Consider the following 19,922-nt stretch of genomic DNA (forward strand, 5'->3'; position numbering starts at 1 on the left):
TAATGGATTTAATGGCCACAGGGTTGTGACTTCAAATCCCGCCTCTGTGCCTGATTATGACCTTTATCATGACACTGACTAAAAATGTCTGTAATTCAAAAAACATAGCAGATTTTTATAGTTGCCACAGTGTCCTCTAGAATTATTGGCACCCTTGATTATTATTACAATTATTTTAAAATTACAATATGAAAAATATCACTCAACTCTCTTCCTGTGATGTTTGTGAACAGAAACATCTGGAAACACAAACCGGATTTTGAGTTTGTGTTTGTAAAATGCTCTGTGATGCGCACTTGGCTCAATAACCTCCCGGATGATGCGTCCAGGTATTGGCCTCAAATGTCCTGCTAGAATTTATGAATCTGTAGAATATGGTGAATATGGTGATTATTTGAGGTTCAAGATTTTTGAAAACTATAAAAAATATGCTCTTGTGAGGAGGATCATTCTGGTCATAAATAGAGTTAGTAAATGATGAGCCAAATGTGCTTCCAGAAAAACACAAACTCTCTGGAAAAACAAACTCATTTTGCTTCCAGATGTTTTTGGTCCTCAATAAAAAGATGCGGCTTGACAAACAATATATAATATACGTTAAAAATCTATTTCATAAGATGTTGAATTCAGATCATTCAAGAGTGAATTCTTATTTCTTATATATTTGTACTATGGTTTTAATGACACTTGGTGTCAGAGATGGTTATTATGAAGGGTGCCAATAATTTATGAGGGCATTAAATGTTTTAAAAACCCAGGACAGTGTCATGCGACGTGGAGCGGAAAGAGAAGGAGTGAAAAATGAATGAGAGAGAGAGAGAGAGAGAGAGAGAGAGAGAGAGACTCTGATTCTGTGTCGCGTTTTCAGTAGGAGTGATGACGTGAGTGTTATCATGTCACAAATACAGATTTTGTTGCTCCTGTTTTCAGTCATATTTTCCCAAAAGCTTAAATTGTTCAAAATATCGCATAGTATAGCGGATAAAATATAAAAACGTGACGTTATCAGTGCTTCAATAAAAGAAATAAGAGAACAGAAGAAGACAAAATGCAACATGTCCAGGATTTTACCGTACTCCATCATGAAGAATCTGAAGAAACTTGCAGAACTGCAGAAATTCCTTTTTTCTACTATAAAGCGTACATCTGTTTTTGAGACGCAACCGTGTTCCTTTTGTTTATATGCAACAAACTATGTAAAAGATAATACACACAATAATTGGACAGTGATTGACTTGAATTAAGTGGACAGATGAGTCCTGATGTGACATGTTTGGCTATAAAAGAACAACAACTTGTGTAAGATGGAGAACAGGAGAGATATCAGACTGTGATCTAACAAATCCCTAAATCCTATAAAACTGCTCTGGGATGAATTCGATCCCAAGGTTAGAGAGAAATCACCAACTAATCTTAAAGTTTTACAAAATATTTCGGATGAAAGAGAGGATTTTTAAAGGTAAATAAAGTGAAACATCTGTACGTTTATAGATTTGTTTGGTCAGTGTAAAACTTCAGTGAGTTCCATTGCCTAGTTTGTTGCTTAGAAATGCTTTTCACAGGCACAGTACTCTACAGAAGAGACACCCGAGGAGCATCTCACACATCAAATCACACACACCGTAATGTTTTAATGCACGAGTTCCTAAACCTTTAAGAGGATAAACTTCCTTATAATCTGGAACATATTTCAATTCATTTAATAGATATTTCAGATTATCAGCTTTTTATCAGATTATTTTATTTACTATGTTTTTTTTTTTTAGCCATTTATATTACATTTATCAAATACATTATCCTAAAATTAAATTAAGCATGAATCCGAGATTGAACTGTATGATGAACTGAACCTTTTTCACAGTAAACTTCACATTTAGGGGGAAAAGTGTACATTTTGATTTACAAAACCACCGACACACCTGGTAGAGAACAAAAGCATCATTTAGTCTCATTTCTTAGTGAATAAACAATGCAGGGTTTTTTTTTTTTGTCTTTTTACTGTTAACTTTACATTTAGTAAAGTACATTTAGTACAAAATAAATTTTCTGCATCCTCAGTAGCATCAGACACCTCACCACATGAAACTACAATTACATCTATATACACTTGTAATGTACAGTTTAAAACCTTGCTTATAACACGTCATGAAGTCTGAAAAATACACTACATGGAAAGTTTGTGGACCCCTGATCATAAATGTGCTTGTTGAACATCCCTTTCCACATTTGGTCCCATTTGCTGTTCTAAAAACTTCCACTCCTCCAAAGCACATTTTGGATTGAGCTTTTGCAATTCGTAGTGAGTTCCAAAACATCGCAAAGGCGTTTAATAGGGTTGAGGTCAGAGCTCTATTGCAGGCCACTTGAGATCTTCCACTCTTACCCATGTAAAGCGGATCTTAATGGTGTTGGCATTGGCAGGGTTTGTTGTCATGCTGGAACTGGTTTGGGTCTTTTTTTTTTTCTTTCTAAAGTTTTAGTTAAAGTGGAGGGAAAATTTCATGCTACCACATACGGCGTTCTATATGATTGGGCGCCTCCAAGTTTGTGCCAACAATTCGTTGATGAACCTCATATGGCAGGAAAAATTATATTTTGGACATAAAATGTATATTCATTCTCCAGTTCTGTAGCTAGGAATTGTTAACAGCTAGTAAAGAAATCATGAAACCAACAAGGTGTACATGGAAACCAGACGTATATTCATGTAGGGGTTAATTGTCCGTGATATTGTATAAAAATCTTTAGTGTTCTTGTATTTTTTAGTATTCTTTAATAAAATAATAAACAACTGACATCAAGATATAGGCACAAAGATGATTTTTGCACATTATACATGTACGTCGCTCATTTTTGTCACGAGACTTGGAGATCCACAAAAGTCCCTTTTTAAAAAAAAAATGTGTACCTTTTTTTTTTTTTTTTTTAAACGAAAACACATAAATAGTTGCACTGGTGCGTGACACTTAATACAACATCTAGACCAGAAGTATGGTGCTATATGACTATCACACCAAGTCTATAATGATCATCAAATCCTTTGGCCTGGTGTTATACTGGAATGTCCTCAGTTTCTGATCTGCCCCCAAGTGTCCCAGAATCTACACCCTGGATTTGTTTTTGTCCGTCTCCTCCTTGCGTGTGCTCACTAGTCCGAGAGTCCCCACGTTTTATCTCGGTGTCTACGTTCCTCTCGACCAGCTCGGTGCCGTTCTCCCGAAGGCGCCGGGCAGCGTCCTTCCTCCTGTAGTTGTAGTAGTTCATGACGAAGAGGAAGAGGCCGGCGCAGAGCATCACAGAACCACACATGTAGAACATGTAGCTGTAGTCGCCAAACATGTCCACTAGGGCACCTGCAGAGGAATGACAAGTGTTAAAACGTAGGCGCCGGGTGGAGTTAAGTGTCACATTCATGTTTTTGTTCACTGGTTCAAAATGATAAGGTATAGCATATAGTGAGTAATAAGAACTTAAAATGTCATTTGGAGTTTCTGGTTTGCTCTTCCATGCTTGCTCAAGTAAAATCCTAAATGTCCTGAAAGCTAGTCAAGTCGGAGGAGCCGTCTCTGGTAACCTTGGCTGCTGAGTTGGTACAGTGACTGAATGTAAGACGGATTGCTAACGCTGTAGGACATTTAGGGCAAGAAATGAGATCGACACAGAATATGTGAAGTCAAATGTCTGTACTGCTGGTATTTTTCTTTAGTTGACACCACATTGTACGTTAATCAGATCCGTTAGGCGTAAATGCGTGTGAGCGTAGTGTTGGGTAGAATGAACAATAAACAAATGCACCAAAAAGACAACGCTTTTAAAATCGTGCATGCAAAATTGGACAAGTGGGGAACTGTGGCTGTCTTTGAGAAGAAGTTCTCTGAAACCATATGTCACTGAAAATTACGCACGGGTGTAATACATCTAAGACCTCGGAAAAGTTCTAGCGTTCAAATATCTCTAACGTTCTTCTGCCACCCTTACCAACCCCCCCCCCCCCCCCCCCCCCACACACACACACACACACACACACACACACACACACACACAGAGACAAACCGTCCAACAGGTGTCGGCCGAAGGTCAGCGTTCAGGGCAGCCAAAGCAATCAAAACCCTGCTCCTAATGAGTCCTTCCTCTGTGAGGATGATGATGGGGGAGTTTAATTCTGCCCCTCAGTCTTCAACCCCCACCCCACACAGCACCAGTGCCCGCATTTTGATTGATCGCGGCGTGCCGTGTTTCGGGGGGATGGCACACGCTGATGTCCAGAATCCTCATTAAGGCGGGCTCTTGATTGGCGCGCCAGTCATTCCAGTCCATCTGTTAAAGTTGCCTTATTTTTTTCCCCTCCTCTCACATGTACTCATTGCTTAATGATCACACAGGGCATCTAATGAGTGAGGGGATGAACCGAGATTCATTAAAATACGGCAAGCAAAAGGCTAATTACTGCCATTTCCTCTCTTCCTCCTCATTAGGCTGACCTCGAGGTACTGGGGGAGTGGCACGTAAAGTCTGTGCGTAGTGAGGAGACGCTCTATAGTGGGACGCGATAACTCGGGTGTGGAAGGGAGGGAGGATAGAAGTTGCACATAGGTGCTTATTTGCTCTCTTAAGCGCAGATCCACGAGCCAAGGTCTCTCCGAAAGATCAATTAGGTGTGGATATTTCTGCCTCATTAAACCAGAAGCAGACCGAGTCGGAGCCAGGTCCTGCATGACCAAGTTTGCCTGATCGGAATCAAAAGTTCAAGCAAGAAACCGCTGCAGGAAACGCTGCAATAGTGTAACGAGAAAGACGGAGCAGGATCAGAGCATCCTGATTTAATGTGTTGTTTAAATCACATCATTGGAATTCAATATTTATATAAACCATGTTCCTCCTGTTCTTGTCATAGAGAAGAGTCGTCAGTGGCTTTGCAGGGGCTGCACACAACATCGAGTATAAATTGTGCTTAAGGGGAGATCACACACGGCAGGAGAAACAAGGAGAGCCAGAATAACTTTTGGCTCAGCTGTCTTTAATGTGTTTCCTCTTCAGAGGGTTGGACTGTAGCTCAGAGGATGGAATGACCGCTGTTATATATATATATATATATATATATATATATATATATATATATATATATATATATATATATATATATATATATATATATATATATATATATAATATACAAAATATTGAAATTCTTTCACTTCCTTTTTGAAACCATCCTGTTTTGACCCCTGATGGAAACATCTAAAATCTGGATGCAAGCATTCCGATGGAAACATCTTTTTCCCTGTGGTGTCTACTGAACAAGCCTTTTGACCTGCACTCATATTACTCAGATCAAGGATACGATCAGCAGTAGATGTGCCACTGGTAGCATGAGGAGCATTAGCAGCTTAGCGCCAGACGGCCGAAAGGGACCGAAGGCCGAAGTGAGTGAGAAGCGTAAAGAGACTTCATTACGCTCACAACTACGCCGCTTTGGAAAAAAAAACACCTCACTGTAATTTGCACATGGAGGCGAATCCTCACGCGGCCCGGAAAGCCGGAGCGACTGCGGCCGATTTGCAGCACTAAATAACCGTGACCAATTACGGCATCGCCTCCCTACTAACACACACACACACACACTCCTGAGGCCAAACATGTGCTGCCACAGTGCCTCCCTCACCAACTATAATCCAATTCTGCTGGAATGTCTTACAATAATGATACCCTGAAAAGCTTTTCCACCCTGTCCTGTGTTCTTCCATTAGTCATGCATGCAGGATAGAGAGAGAGAGACATAAAGAGATACTAACACTGATTTATTCAAGCGCAAATTCATTCCTTTTTGTTATCTTAAACTACTCTGAGCTTCATTTTTAAAGGAAATAAGAACTAAAAAAGAAAAACAGATGGATAAATTTGTTCAGTAGGTTATTGCTGTGTAAATCACCAATACGTGATGTGACTATCTACTGTAGATCTACTTTTTTTTGTTTGTTTTTTTGATTTTTGATTATTGTAGAGTAAAAAATTTAAACCCAGAAGCTTCAATTGTACCATAAAACATCCTGATAAATTCTTATCCTCTCACCTACATAAAAGGCCAAGGTTTCTGAACCAAGTTTTAACCTAGCGTTGGACCAACCTATGCTTTTCTGCTGAAAATGCTGAATTGGATTTTTTTAATTAATAATAAAAAAATAAAAAAACATTTTCTTACATATAGCAATTATCTATTCTGTCCAGAAAAGCTCAAATATTCCTAACCAAACTCACACCTACTGATGGGGGAGAAAATATATCATGATACCTAACAAGCACAGGAAAAGTAAAAGTAATAATAAAGTATCAATAATGTTTCATGCTTCTAATAGAAATCTAATCACTAAGGAATCTGTAGCATTATTTATTTATTTGTATTTAAGTTTTTTTTTTCTTTCAAAACTAAACTATATCATAAGGATATTTTCAAAATCCCATGTTATTACCCACTTTCACATACCACCAATCCATTAAACTCACCTGCAATGGGTGGTCCGAGCAGAACCGGGCAGCACTCGAAGATTGTGACGAGTCCCACGGCACTGGAGAACTTGCTTGGCCCTACCACATCCATGAGGCACTCGAAGAGTAAGGCGCACACCATGCCGTAGACTACACCGTAACACACTGCGTACACCACCAACCCCCAGTAACCAGAAGCCAGAGGGCACAGCAGGTGGCACACACCGTTGTAAGTAATGGCGAAACTGAAGAGGTACTGGATCCTGGGCCTTACTCGAGCGGTGTTGGCGAGCAAACCTGTGCCTGGCCGAGCAAACATGTCCACAAGTGCCAGTGCAGAGAGCAAGCTGGCAGCAGAGTACTCGTCCATGCCACGGTGCTTGGCATACGGTGCCAGGAAAATCATCGGGGCAAAAAAGCCAAAGAACATTAGCATGTTTCCTATCAGGTAGATGATGAAACCACGGTGCCGGAAGAGAGACAGGTCCATGAAGCAGGTGACACTATGAAAGCAGTTTTTCTTCGCTTCGTTTGGCACCTGGGTCCTGTTTTCACAAGGCTTCGCTGTTCCGTTGGTCTCGGGTCTTGGATGGCCACCTGCCGAGAAGATAGTAATTGAGGAAAAAGTGCGAAATTACCAATACAAAACCACTTTTTAATACCATGAAACATCTACTTTTGGTTTTGCCCTGTACACGCTACTCCAGACCCTGACAGGACTTGATTGGTTACAGTGAGAAACTAAGGAATTAACTTAACATTGGTTGGCTCTTGGTGATGACCATGAAGTAGATTTGTTAAACTAAAAACCAGCACAAATACATAATACCAAAAACTGTATCTCAGGGTAAATTCAGCAAGATAACCATCAGCCCTACCGTCGTTCAGAGGTCTCATTAGTGATCCGGCCACGCAGCAATTTAGCAACATGGCCCCGAGAATAAAGAAGCTTCCCCTCCAACCAAATCGTTCAAACAGGAACTGATTGAGTGGTGCCAGTGTACAGAGGAAAACCGGACTTCCTGCCATGGCTAGGCCATTGGCGATGGGTCTCCTGACCTGGAAGTACTTCCCGATAATAGTCAGGGATGGCTGGAGGTTGAAAGAAAGTCCAAGACCTGTGAAAATGAAGATGAAAGTTAACACGAGCTCCATTTTTAGAGCCGCTACAACCGTTCCCAATCACCCCTCTCACTCATGATTGAATTACGCGCAATCCTGCTCACTTCGCCGACTAAAAACCCATTAACGGAACCTGAAATAATTTCTCAAATGAATCTGCGAGGTAAATGGTAATAAATTAGACTCTCTTTACCCAACGAAATCCAATTTTAATGCTGTCTCATTCTCTAAACGAGCACCTTATTCATGAACAGGACCGTGCACGGAGAAGGTGGGATTGATAGATTTGCAGTATTCTCAGAAATCCGCTGAACGAAGACTTTGTGCGCCTTCGCGATATAGTTACTTTTTGTAGATCTAATCATAAAAAAATTCCTTGAGACTTTTTACTATTCGGATTTAATTACCTTTTTTTGTTTAGAGATTTAATGAGGATCGCGAAGTTATGTTTTAGTTCGATAATGAACAAACAGATCAGTGCACTGTGGGTTGGTTAACGGTATTTGGGGTTGGCAAATATTAATTTTTCCTACAAATGAGAAGGTAGAGCCAGTGATTCTTATCGGAAAGGCCTGTTTCTATTGTGTTTAAGTCTCTGTTGGTCTCTTCTTGTTCAAAAACAACATTTCGAAGCGAGGCTTTCAAATATTGCAGTTGTTCATGGAAAAGATTTCCATTGTTGTGCCTTCAAGTATAACTGTGACATGGATCAAAGCATTTGAACAACATGGACTTTACAAGACAATGTTTTTCCATCTTGGTGTTATATTTTTGTAAATCCAATGGTCGCAAACGTGTAATTTGCATAAAGAGTCTCTGAGGTCGGCACAGTGTGTAATTATCATTTGTTGCACTTATACATTTTGTTTTACACGGTCATATCTTTCCTGCTGTATGTCCATATTGTCCATTCAGACAATTTCAGTCCTTTAGGGAATGTGCAAAATTTTCCAGCACATATTTTTGTGTACTTCCCAGTTGTCATGGTGATGAATGATCGGGACAAATTCACCAGACCAGGAACACCCTAGCGTTTGGCCTCGACTTAAAAAAAAAAACAAATATGCATCCTGAGCTAATCAAGTCATCATGGTCATTTTTAATAAAGACTTTGAATTTGGTCCATTTGAGTGTGGACTCTTGAAATAATAATACAAAAAAAAAAAAACAAGAGGGTCATCGGGAGTCTCGGTAGGACTTCCGTGGCCACTCGGTCCACACATAAATTCTCCATGGCAGGCCGACGCTGGGTAATGAGGCTCACTGGGCAGCGCTCTGCGTAACCAGGCAAGCCAGGACACTTAATTACACCCATAGAGAGAGAGAGAGAGAGAGAGAGAGAGAGAGAGAGAGAGAGAGAGAGAACAATAGACAGATAATCAGAAGGTTTTATGTAAAAGACACAAAAAAAGACTATGTAGAGGGAAAGAAAAGAAAAATGTAGCTTGTGGTCACAAAGAAAGTGAGACATCATGAACCAGAACAAAGAATTGGTGAACGAGCAAAAGGTCCACAGAGCGACAGCTTTTCCAAGAGGCGTGACCCGAGAGTGAAACCCGAGAGAAAATTCCAGACCTACAGGGCAGAAGAGTGATAAACAAGTGGAACTCTGGTCCTCCCTATACACACTCCAATTACACATACTCTAGAGAGATCAACTCAGATGGACAAAGTCCTAATGGAGAGATTTGCTGGTGACCGAGCCACCGTGGGTCTCAGCTGGGGGGGAGGGGTATTAGGGGCCAGGGGTTTCTGTAACATCTTTTAAATTCAGATTGACTTGCTATAAATTGTCATATAGCAGCTGTACATAAATCCTGGAAAGCCAGATGCAGCAATATCAAGGAAAACACCTTGAGATGACATAAATAGGACAAGAACCTACCTAGAAAGACGGCCAGAGTGCTGATGACATGTACTTTTCATTATACCACAGTAATATCACATGCTCGAATCTGATTGGTCAAAAGAAGTGAAACACCTTTATTACTATACTAATGCAAATTGTATTAATATAAATATATAAGGCCTGAGAGTAGTTTAGCTGCACAACACAGGCTGCTGGTCATGCGGTCGATCTTATACGCTATTGTCTCTATCCAAATGATGAATTTTATGGACTTGTATATCAGATGCATGATGTAAAACAGATTACCAGAACATTTTGTATTTTCTTTTTTTACAGAGACGCCTACTAAATACTTTAGCAATTAGTAAGGCGTCTCAGTGATTTGTGATTCAGATTTCAGTTCAAGTTAGCGCTTTTAACAGTGGACGATTAAATGATAACTGTATATCTAAACGTTTATCGCCAATGAGCAACGCAGAAAAGAAATTCCGACACAGAAACATCCTCGGAGATGAAGGATTTGTGCTTTCTTGGATTTCTTAATTTAAAAAGAGATGATACGTGATAACACCCTAACTCACTGATGTTGCTTTAATTTAAATATAACTATAAATAGATAAAAAGTGCAACTTGTATCTATATAAAGTATAATCTCCTGCCTTCTACAATTGTAGGGAAAAATAATTGAAGGTTGCCTTTCATCACACAGGAAAGAGAGCTGGTTTCAGTACCTCCGACGATCCCGACACATATGTACAAATGCGTGATGGTGCTGCTGAAGGAAGCCGCCACCATGGAAACGCTGCACATGAGGCCTCCTGTGATCACAACGGGCCTGCTACCGTAACGGTTCACCAACACACTGCTCACCGGACCTGGACACACACACAGAAATGGGGTGAATAAATACAGGTAAGACTCAAGTTATCTCTATTATAATCACAATTTCTGTGAGTTTTATGTCAAAGATCGTTATGCCTTATCATATATTGTACATGATGTATTTTTCATTTGGACGATTTATATTTAAAAAATTAAAGAATGAGTAGAGAAAAGCAGTATATATAATATATCTATTTTTTTGTAATGTATTTACTGAAAAGCTTTAAGACAAAAGTACAGCTTAGATAATGTACACAATGGCTTTGCATTTAATTCAGAAGTGAGAGGAACCAGATTTAAAATTGGAACCTCATCCTCATTTGGGACATCAAGAGTGTGATTATTAGGCATATACTTAGACATATTTCTTACGTGACATTTGATCTTGTCCTGAAGATCATTTTTTAAATTAACTGCACATTGTGGGAGACGTGACGTTGATATTATTGTAAACAGTAAATATATTTTCATGCTGATAAAATGCAACACCAATATCAAACACTGTAGTGATTCATCATATAGAGAATGCAATGGGAGAATGCAAAAGAAGAAGAAAGGAGAAAAGACAGAAGACCGGGTCTTATTTGCATTCTGTTTTGCATATTTTGATGAAAACTAGAACTTTGTTTAGCAGCATTAAGCCCAAGATCTGTGACAGACATGACAGGAAACTGCATCGCCACTTATTTCATATCGTCTCTTCTCACCTCGTCTCGTCTCAGAGTTTAGGAGCAAACACTTTTGATGACACCTATTAGATTACAGTCACGTTTCATATTGCTTTGATCTCGATGTAAAACAACTGCAGAGGAAGAAAATGATCAACTAAATTATACACATCAATCAGCAAGTCAGTTTGTCTTTTCTGGAGAAAATTAAAAGCCGTGGACAAAAAAAGCACCCAAACCATTACTAAAAAGAGATTCCTGAAAAGAGAGGGACCGTGGAGCGCACAAGGTAGCTATAAAGAAGCAATCTGTATGCTATTCTGGGTTTGATTCAGAAGGTCAGTGAAGTCTTCTGCAATAATAACAGGATGGGGGTGGGGGGAGGGGTTGCTGGGAAGAACCTTACAGAAAGAATTGTGTGGGGTTGGGATAGAACTGGGAGCTTTGTTGGGAGTTGAGAAACCATCAAAAGAAAACAGTAAATGAAAGAGTAAAAAAAAACTCAACTTCAGAACACAGCCTTTGATACACAACATAAACAAAGTTTGCGGACACATGACCAGAAGATTAGTATGTGCTTTTGGAAAATCAGTTATAATAATAATTCTGTCCACTTTTCTGGGAAGATGTTCCACTGGATGTTGTAATTGAAAGGTGTATGATATGGTTGAGGTCTGAGCTCCATAGCTGGCCACTCGAAATCTTCCACAGCCCATGTAAAGCATATGTTCATGAGACAGTTTGGGGAAGAACCACATATGGCTGATTTTGTCTATAAAGTGTATAATCAGGGAAATTTGTGGTGAACAAATGAAATGTAGTTCAGGAAATAACACATTTAACTTTTATCTAATGTTTTTAACTTGTGTATATTTTGAGATTAAGAAAAGATTAGGATCAAGATATATATATATATATATATATATATATCAAGATAATCCTTAGAATGAAAGAGTAAAATCACGAGTTTCGTTTGAACTTAATAGTTAAATTCGTTTTACTTAATATTCAAATAAATCATGTTCATTGCTAAAATAAAATGTTCACTTTAAAATCAGTGCCTTTGTATGAGATTATGCTAATAGGAATTAGGAAAGGTAAAATAATAATAATAAAAATAAAAATAATAATAATAAAGATGCTAATTTTTTATTAAAACTTCAAAGCAATAAAAAAGATTAAATATTAACAAATTGGTTAAAATCCAATGGTAAAAATCCGATAAACCTTCAGCTCAGTATAAACAAAATTTGATGAAGCAGGATGGATGTAATGTTAACATGAAATTTTTAATAATAAAGAAAACTTTGAGAGGATGGAGGGGTCCGTATACGCTGCATTAATTTGTATTTTTATTTGCAATTAAACAATAAAATAAAAATCACAATGCTTTTTTTTAAGATTATAAAATGACATGTGAGACTCTTATTTTCAGGTTCTCTCTTGAGTATGTTTTGATTTGTGACAATAAAGACTTTTGTAGTGTTTGCCAGATGATTTAAGAGTTAATAGACCATATTTGGGGTGAGCGCACCTTTGATTATACTTCTCACACCCATCGGCAGTGTTTGCAATATAAATATTTTAAAATAAACTTGGTTATGGAAATAGGACATTTTTGAGTTATAAAATGAATTCATCAACTGTCTAATACAAATTGTAGATTTTGACATAAGATTCAAATTTATTATAAAAGTGTAGGAATTTTTGCGATAGATTAATTGGGAAACTTTAAACTTTTTTTTTGTTTAATATTTTTAGAAAAAGAATTGGACAAAAACGGTGGATCAGCGAAAATCAATTAAAGGTGACTCGTTCTTACACTGAAGCAATCTACACATCCACAATGGAGACAAACTAGAAAAGGTTCATCTCACCATCATTAGGGGTGGTTTGTGTGTTTGTCTGATCCCATGATGCAGCGTGTAAAGGAAGTGTTTTTTTCGCAATCGACAAGCCGGCCATCAGACGCCAAGATCTGTGCTCTGAAAGGATGATTTATTTTAGCTTCAGAGACGCTAATGGCCTGTCGTTATCCTTCATTTTGGCTGCTTACAACCTTGTAAAACTTTTATGATTATGTGGTTAGGCTGTAAATTATGTAGGGCAGATCTGGCTTTCATGAGCACCGCAAAAGTGCTAATCAGCACAGCAAGCACGTGAATAAAGTAAGATAGGAAAACAGGAAAAGAGGAGAATAAAGTATATATATATATATAATTATTATTTTTTTTAAATAAGACTTCACGAAATGTTTAAACATCATAACAGCCATTATGTGCGAGAATAATTTAAATTCCCACCATTTTGTCTGTGTGAATAGTAAGTCAGATTTGATTCATTACTTATTCATTAACTATCTGATCTTTTATTTGTAATGATGAAGGAAAGCCTGAGAAACAGAGGTGCCTCGTCTCATTGCTATGAATTTTTACTGGGAAAAAAAAGCTGTATATTTTGTGGTAAGGGTGTTCAAAGTTTTGCACTCACTCTATATACCATTTTCATAGACAAATAAAAAAAAAAGCATTTATTTAGATATCCAGATCATAGATTTCACAATTCTTCTGTTTGTCTTTAACTTCATTAAGAACCTTTGACTCCTCACTGTTTCACAGAACCCTTAAAGGAACTCTTTTGTCTTTACACCTTCATGTAGTGGACTCACACTCTAGTTGGTGTTTACACAAACCTGCTGAACATGAGCAGCAGAAGAGCAGAGCGGATTAGCGTAACTCGTGGATTGGCTGCTCGTTCGAGAGGTGACATTTCCTCAGGAGGGGTTTCAATATCTTCTAAAATCCCAGTCACCTGAGGAAGATGGGGGTCATCACACATCGAGCGTTATGTTCCCACAGGGAGCGACGCTGAAGGGGAAAAATGCAGTGGTGTCCGTGTGTGATGAATTTCTGCTGTCATTCTTCCGCCATGTGCAGGGTGACATTGGGAAAGAAGCCAAGGGCGTTATGATGAAGGCCAATGCCGCCATCATTACACAGGGGAACTCTGTATCTCTCTCTCTCGCTCTGTTAATGATGATGCTTCTCTAAAACCTTATAGCGCTTTGCTCCCTTTATCTTGCTTTCTTGGGACGATTTTTATATTGTGCCGATATAAAAAAAGAATGGACCAGGGACCCCTTTAGCCAATAAATAGTCTGTCTGTCTGTCTGTCTGTCTGTCTGTCTCTGTCTGTCTGTCTGTCTGTCTGTCTGTCTGTCTGTCTGTCTGTCTGTAACTCATAAATATGCTAAAAGTAAAAATCTATTTTTAGCAGTTATTTATTTTTCATGACTAAGAAGCTTAATAAATAAATGTAATCAAAATTAAATTTATCAATTAATGAACAAACACAAACAAATAAATCAGTAAATAATTAAATAAAGCCTGTCAAACAACCTTCTCTTCAACTGTACATAAAATAGTGTTTTGTCTGTGTTGAGGCATATTATTTACTAAAATTGCATTCAATGGAACATAAAGCGTCTGTCTGTCTGTCTGTCTGTCTGTCTGTCTGTCTGTCTGTCTGTCTGTCTATATCTATCTATCTATCTATCTATCTATCTATCTATCTATCTATCTATCTATCTATCTATCTATCTATCTATCTATCTATCTATCTATCTATCTATCTATCATTTGAGTAAATAAGTTATTTCTAGCAGTTATGTCAGTGACCAAGAAGCTTGTTAAATAAACAAAAAAATCAATAAATACTGCTTCCAAAAGACTTGCTTCATGTTTAAGGCAGTACAATAGTAGACCCAAACTATTGATGCTAATTTGATGATCCTATCAGTCCATTACCCCTAAAAACGTTTTCCCTTTATAACCCCCTACATTAGCTTTTCTTGTTGCTGCATTGTTTCTGGCCAGTCATCTTTGTCAAGAAGGTGTTGATTAGTTTTTTTCACAGCGACACTATTAGCGACATGCGCTACATACTGTATACAGTTTCACATGAAATAAGTTTTATGGAAATTACACAACACTAAATGGAACCATAATGGGATAAAAAGTATGTTTCACACTAAGGTTTTGTGATGAGAGAAATAAAACGCTGCGATATTGATAGAAAAATTTACTTTGTACTGAAGGAAGTACCCACATCACACACGTTTTTTACCTGTAACAGCGTGTCTTAAAATGTTTTACTTCCATCTATGTCCATCATATGTAGAATTTGATTTGTTTGTTCAAGATGCAGTGAAAGAAAAAGTAAACAGAGAGCTAAGAAAGTAAGTACAAAGAGAGGTAAGTACACTTACTTTAATGGAAAGATGTTCCAGAAAAGTAAGCTGAGTCCTGCCTTGATTCCAACATTTCTATCTTAAGACAAACATTATTCCTGATAATGTTTAAGCATTCATCACTTGGAGGAGGGGAATCATGAGTATTTCGACATGAGCTCCAAAAACCCTGAGGAAAAATGTTTTAACAATAACCAGCATTCCCCAATCTGACATGGATTTTAAGTACAAACGTCTTTAAGAGAGCTGAGAATGCTCAAGCACCCAAAGAACCCTTGAAGAACCCATACCACAGATCAGCAACATTCATAATTTTTGGTCTCACCAAATCTGCTGACTTGTCATCAAGCAAACTTTATAGTTTGGCTTATACTTATGTTCTACAAATGAAGTACCCTAGACTTATGCTGAATACTAATCTAGCCCATGATCTCACAGCAACTGAGCAATTAGCTCCAAAGCAGGAAAGTTTAAGACACATTAGTATTCACGGACCAGCTGGAGAAAAACCCTGCACTGCTTATAAAAGATTGAAGAGTCTCACCTCCTGCATACATCACAGCCAGCATGATGGAGGAAACCCAGGCGATCTGACTGTAGGACACACCGAAGTGGCGCTGGATCTCCTTGAAGTACATGGTCAAGGCTTTGGGGAAAGCGTAGGAGAAGCCGATGGAGACAAAGGCACCGAACACCACCACCCAGCCCCAGCCTCCATCTGGAGTCTTGGAGCCTAAAGCTGAGGCCATGAGCGTTCGGGAAGGGAAGAGAAGCAAGTGAGAGTGAAGAGAAGGGACGAGAGAAAGGTTAAAGATGAGGGCCGGGGGGTTCCTCTAGATGTTGACCTTCGTACCTTCTGCTAAGTCAATCAGTGCTTGACAGTGCTACTCAATAGCATGTGACAGTCGGGTTATCCCCCGTGATTAACATGTTGATAAACGGTTGGCATTAAAAAGGACAACATCCACTTCATTAGCGACGAATGATCAGGTAACACTTCACTTCATTCCAGTCTCACACAAAAAAAAAAAAAGCAGATTTACAACTACATTTAAAACTATAGCTGATATATTTTCCATTTATTTATCTAAAGAGAGATTACGCAGTGCCTAGATATCCAATACAACAAGCAGCACAAGAAGTGCTTCCTGTTTATCTAATATTGACCAACAGTAACTGTTTCCACTTTGTTAAACTGACCTGATAATTTCTAAATATATTATTGATAAATGAGTCTACATAATATTCATCTGCAAGGAATTGGCTTACATTAGAACGTTGGTATACCTTGATAAACAATAATAATACTTGGTATACTTTAAAAGATTGGTAAACAATCGAAAACTGGTCATTATTAGGACACACAGCAATATTTTATGGTGTGCCAATGTTATAACATTGGAATAATTTGGAACACTGGTAATCAATGGAACTTTTCTAATTCTAATATACAGTAGAACATTGTTATACTTTAGAACCCTGGTATAGGGTTAGAGCTTACTAACATAGTTAAACACAATAACGTGCATCTTAAATAAATAGTATGCATATTAGTGAAAGTTAATTTATTAACAGAAAAAAAAAATTGGACCAAGTGGAAGTGATCACTTTGAAAAAATTAATAACACTGCAGAATTTAAACTATTTTTTCTGTGCAAATCCATGACCCCAAATAGCCAAAGATGTGATGCTTTGATAGATACAACCGGAACTACCAATCTCATGGCCGAATCATTGCAGAGGTGTTATGAAACGAGGATAATGCCATTTTGGTTATATGGGGGTGCGCAATTTTTGATTTCATATGATATTTTTTTATGAAACAGTTTTCTCTCTTGATATACAGCCCATTAGGATAATGCTGCAAATAAAAATGTGAAAACCTGCATGAATAAATTCACCCACCCTGTAGCAGTTTCACTGTAAGGAAGGTAGTGTCACTTTGACTTTTTTCACGTGACTGAAACTGGAGCATCTTGGTCGTTTGCTCCCAGGACACCTCCACCCCCAACTGAAACACATCTCTCACACAAACACAAGCATGCATACATTTCGAGTATCAGGCGACTACTTAAGACTTGACCTTTCCGATTTGAGTAATTGTAAATGCAAATCCTTATTCGAGGACACTCCTACTTAGTACTCTGCTATAGATCAGAACACTAGTACACCTTAGAACATTGGTATAGCAGAAAAATATATACCTTATGTAAACCTGATGTATACCCTAGAACAGCTAGTATACCTGTGTAATAGCAGTAAAATCAGGTTTAATTTTGGGGGATTTATTACATTGTTATTACATTATTACATCACCGAAAAGCAGGTCTGTTTTTAGGACAATGTTATTAATGGATTACAATGTTATTACAATGTCAAAAATACCTTCTTTTTGCAACTTGTTATTAAAATGTTATTACAATGTCAATAAAGCAGACCTTATTTTTGGGGCATTGTTATAAAATAATTACATTAGTATGTCCAAAAAAAAGCAGGCCTTATTTTTGGGGACTATTACATTATTACAATGTTATTACTTTGTTAATTACAAAGCAGGCCTTGTTTTTGTGACTTGTTTTTACTATAATATAAAATGTTTAGCACATTACAACTTCACAAAAAAGCAGGCTTTATTTTGGGCACTTGTTATTACAATATTACCGTTAATTACACTATTATTACAATGTTATTGCTATGGTACTTGTTTGTTATTACAATATCACAAAAAGCGGGCCTTAATTTTGGTAATTGTTATTACGTTATTACATTGTTATTAATACAGTTATTGTAAAAAAAAGTTTTTGGGATTTGTTATTACAATGTTATTACAATGTCACAAAAAGCGGACCTTGGTTTTTTTTTTTATTATTACAATGTTATTACAATGTTACTACATTATTACTATGGCGAAAAAAAATCAGAATTTATTTTTTGGGACTTATTACAATGTTATTACATTGTTATTACCATGTCAAAAAAATCTGAAATTTTTTTGGGACTTGTTATTACAACGTTATTACATTGTTATTACTGTGTCAAAAAATCGGAATTTTTTTTTGGGACTTATTACAATGTTATTACATTGTTATTACAATGTTATTACATTGTTATTACAATGTTATTACATTGTTATTACTATGTAAAAAAAAAAAAATCGGAACTTATTACAATGTTATTACGTTGTTATTACAATGTTATTACTATGTCCAAAAAAATCTGAACTTTGTTGAGACTTGTTATTACAATGTTATTACATTGTTATTGCATTGCTATTACATTGTTATTACATTGTTATTACATTGTTATTACTATGTCGAAAAAAATCTGAATTTATTTTGAGACTTGTTATTGCATTGTTATTACATTGTTATTGCATTGTTATTACTGTGTCGGAAAAATCTGAACTTGTTTTAGGGACTTGTTATTACAATGTTATTTCTATGTCGAAAAAATCTGGACTTGTTAGTACAATGTTATTACATTGTTATTGCATTGTTATTACTGTGTCGGGGAAAAAAAAAAAACAGAATTTATTTTGTGGGACTTATTACATTGTTATTACTATGTCAAAAAAAAAAATCGGAATTTATATTTTGGGACTTATTACAATGGCACCTGATGTCCTTCACTTGGAAGTTTCATGAACTTGAAAAAGGTATGAATAAAGCTTTATGCTCTACTGTTAGAACAGAATTGGCATTCATACATTGAGTTCTATTTTTTAACTTTTATTTTCAAATTATGTGCAATGTGAATTTCACAGTAGAGATCAAAGTATATTTAACAAACTCTCTTATCATACATACAACCAGGCAAACACAAAATAAGCACAAAAAAAATTAAATCGACAATATGTAGCTGTGTATACAGAGAGAAAGAGGTTGATTGGCTTTTAAAGTTGCAGCAGGTAACAAGAAAAGTGTAGCTTAAAGGCTATGTACGTTTTCTTTATACTGCCACGTTGACTGGTGTTTCGGAGATTTTACACCAGTACTGCTGTTACAGTTAGTGTCTATAATGTTTGTTGTGAAGTTAGGTGATGTCATCACAAAGGGAACATGTATTAAAACAAAAAACAACCACACAGTTAAAAAAATAACGAGCACGCATTAGCAACACAGAAAAAAAAATAATAATTCACACATTATTCAAGTTGAAAAGAAAAGTTAAAAAAATCCTGTATTAAAAAAAAAAAATAAAAAAAAATTCTGTGCAAGTACAGCAATGTATGTTACAGTATTATACATGAATATCAAACCATAGTCAATACAGTACTGGGTATAAATCAGTAATTAATCCTGAGAATGATCCAGTTCTGGTTCTCATGCTACTGAGCTTGGTTTAGAAAGTCCTGACAAAGGCAACTTATTGCACCGGAGTCACAGCTAAACTCGTCCAGCTTCCATGCCTCCATCGAGTTCGAGGACCCCAGACGGAAAAAAAAACCACTCCAGGATCTGACACCTGTGTGGGCCACGTTATCGCATCCTCGCAGGATCTAACCAGGAGCCGAGTGCTCACTTAATTTGAAAATGAAGGATCGGTGTTCTGAAATAGCTTTGCTGCATGGGTGCGTGTGTGTGTGTATGAGAGATGTAGTAATGGAACTTAAGATTGAAACTGAGCACAAATGTAGTGCAAGATCAGCATGCTGCAGGGACCGACAGAA

The 19,922-nt window shown here is 37.3% G+C and overlaps 1 protein-coding gene across 1 annotated transcript; it reads right to left on the bottom strand.

Annotated features, from left to right (window-relative positions):
• Positions 1–2,343: 2,343 nt before the first annotated feature.
• LOC310721718 (monocarboxylate transporter 2-like) lies at positions 2,344–17,970 on the bottom strand. The gene is made up of 6 exons (XM_083533640.1): positions 17,159–17,970; positions 15,798–15,992; positions 10,186–10,329; positions 7,362–7,601; positions 6,502–7,080; positions 2,344–3,353 (listed from the first exon to the last, which is right to left on the bottom strand). Exons 1-6 carry the CDS (start codon positions 17,298–17,300, stop codon positions 3,052–3,054), a joined length of 1,602 nt encoding a protein of 533 aa, XP_083389766.1. The 5' UTR covers positions 17,301–17,970; the 3' UTR covers positions 2,344–3,051.
• Positions 17,971–19,922: the final 1,952 nt, after the last annotated feature.

The sequence above is a fragment of the Silurus aristotelis genome (genome assembly GCF_946808225.1).
Source record: "Silurus aristotelis genome assembly, chromosome: 28".
Lineage (NCBI taxonomy): Eukaryota > Metazoa > Chordata > Actinopteri > Siluriformes > Siluridae > Silurus > Silurus aristotelis.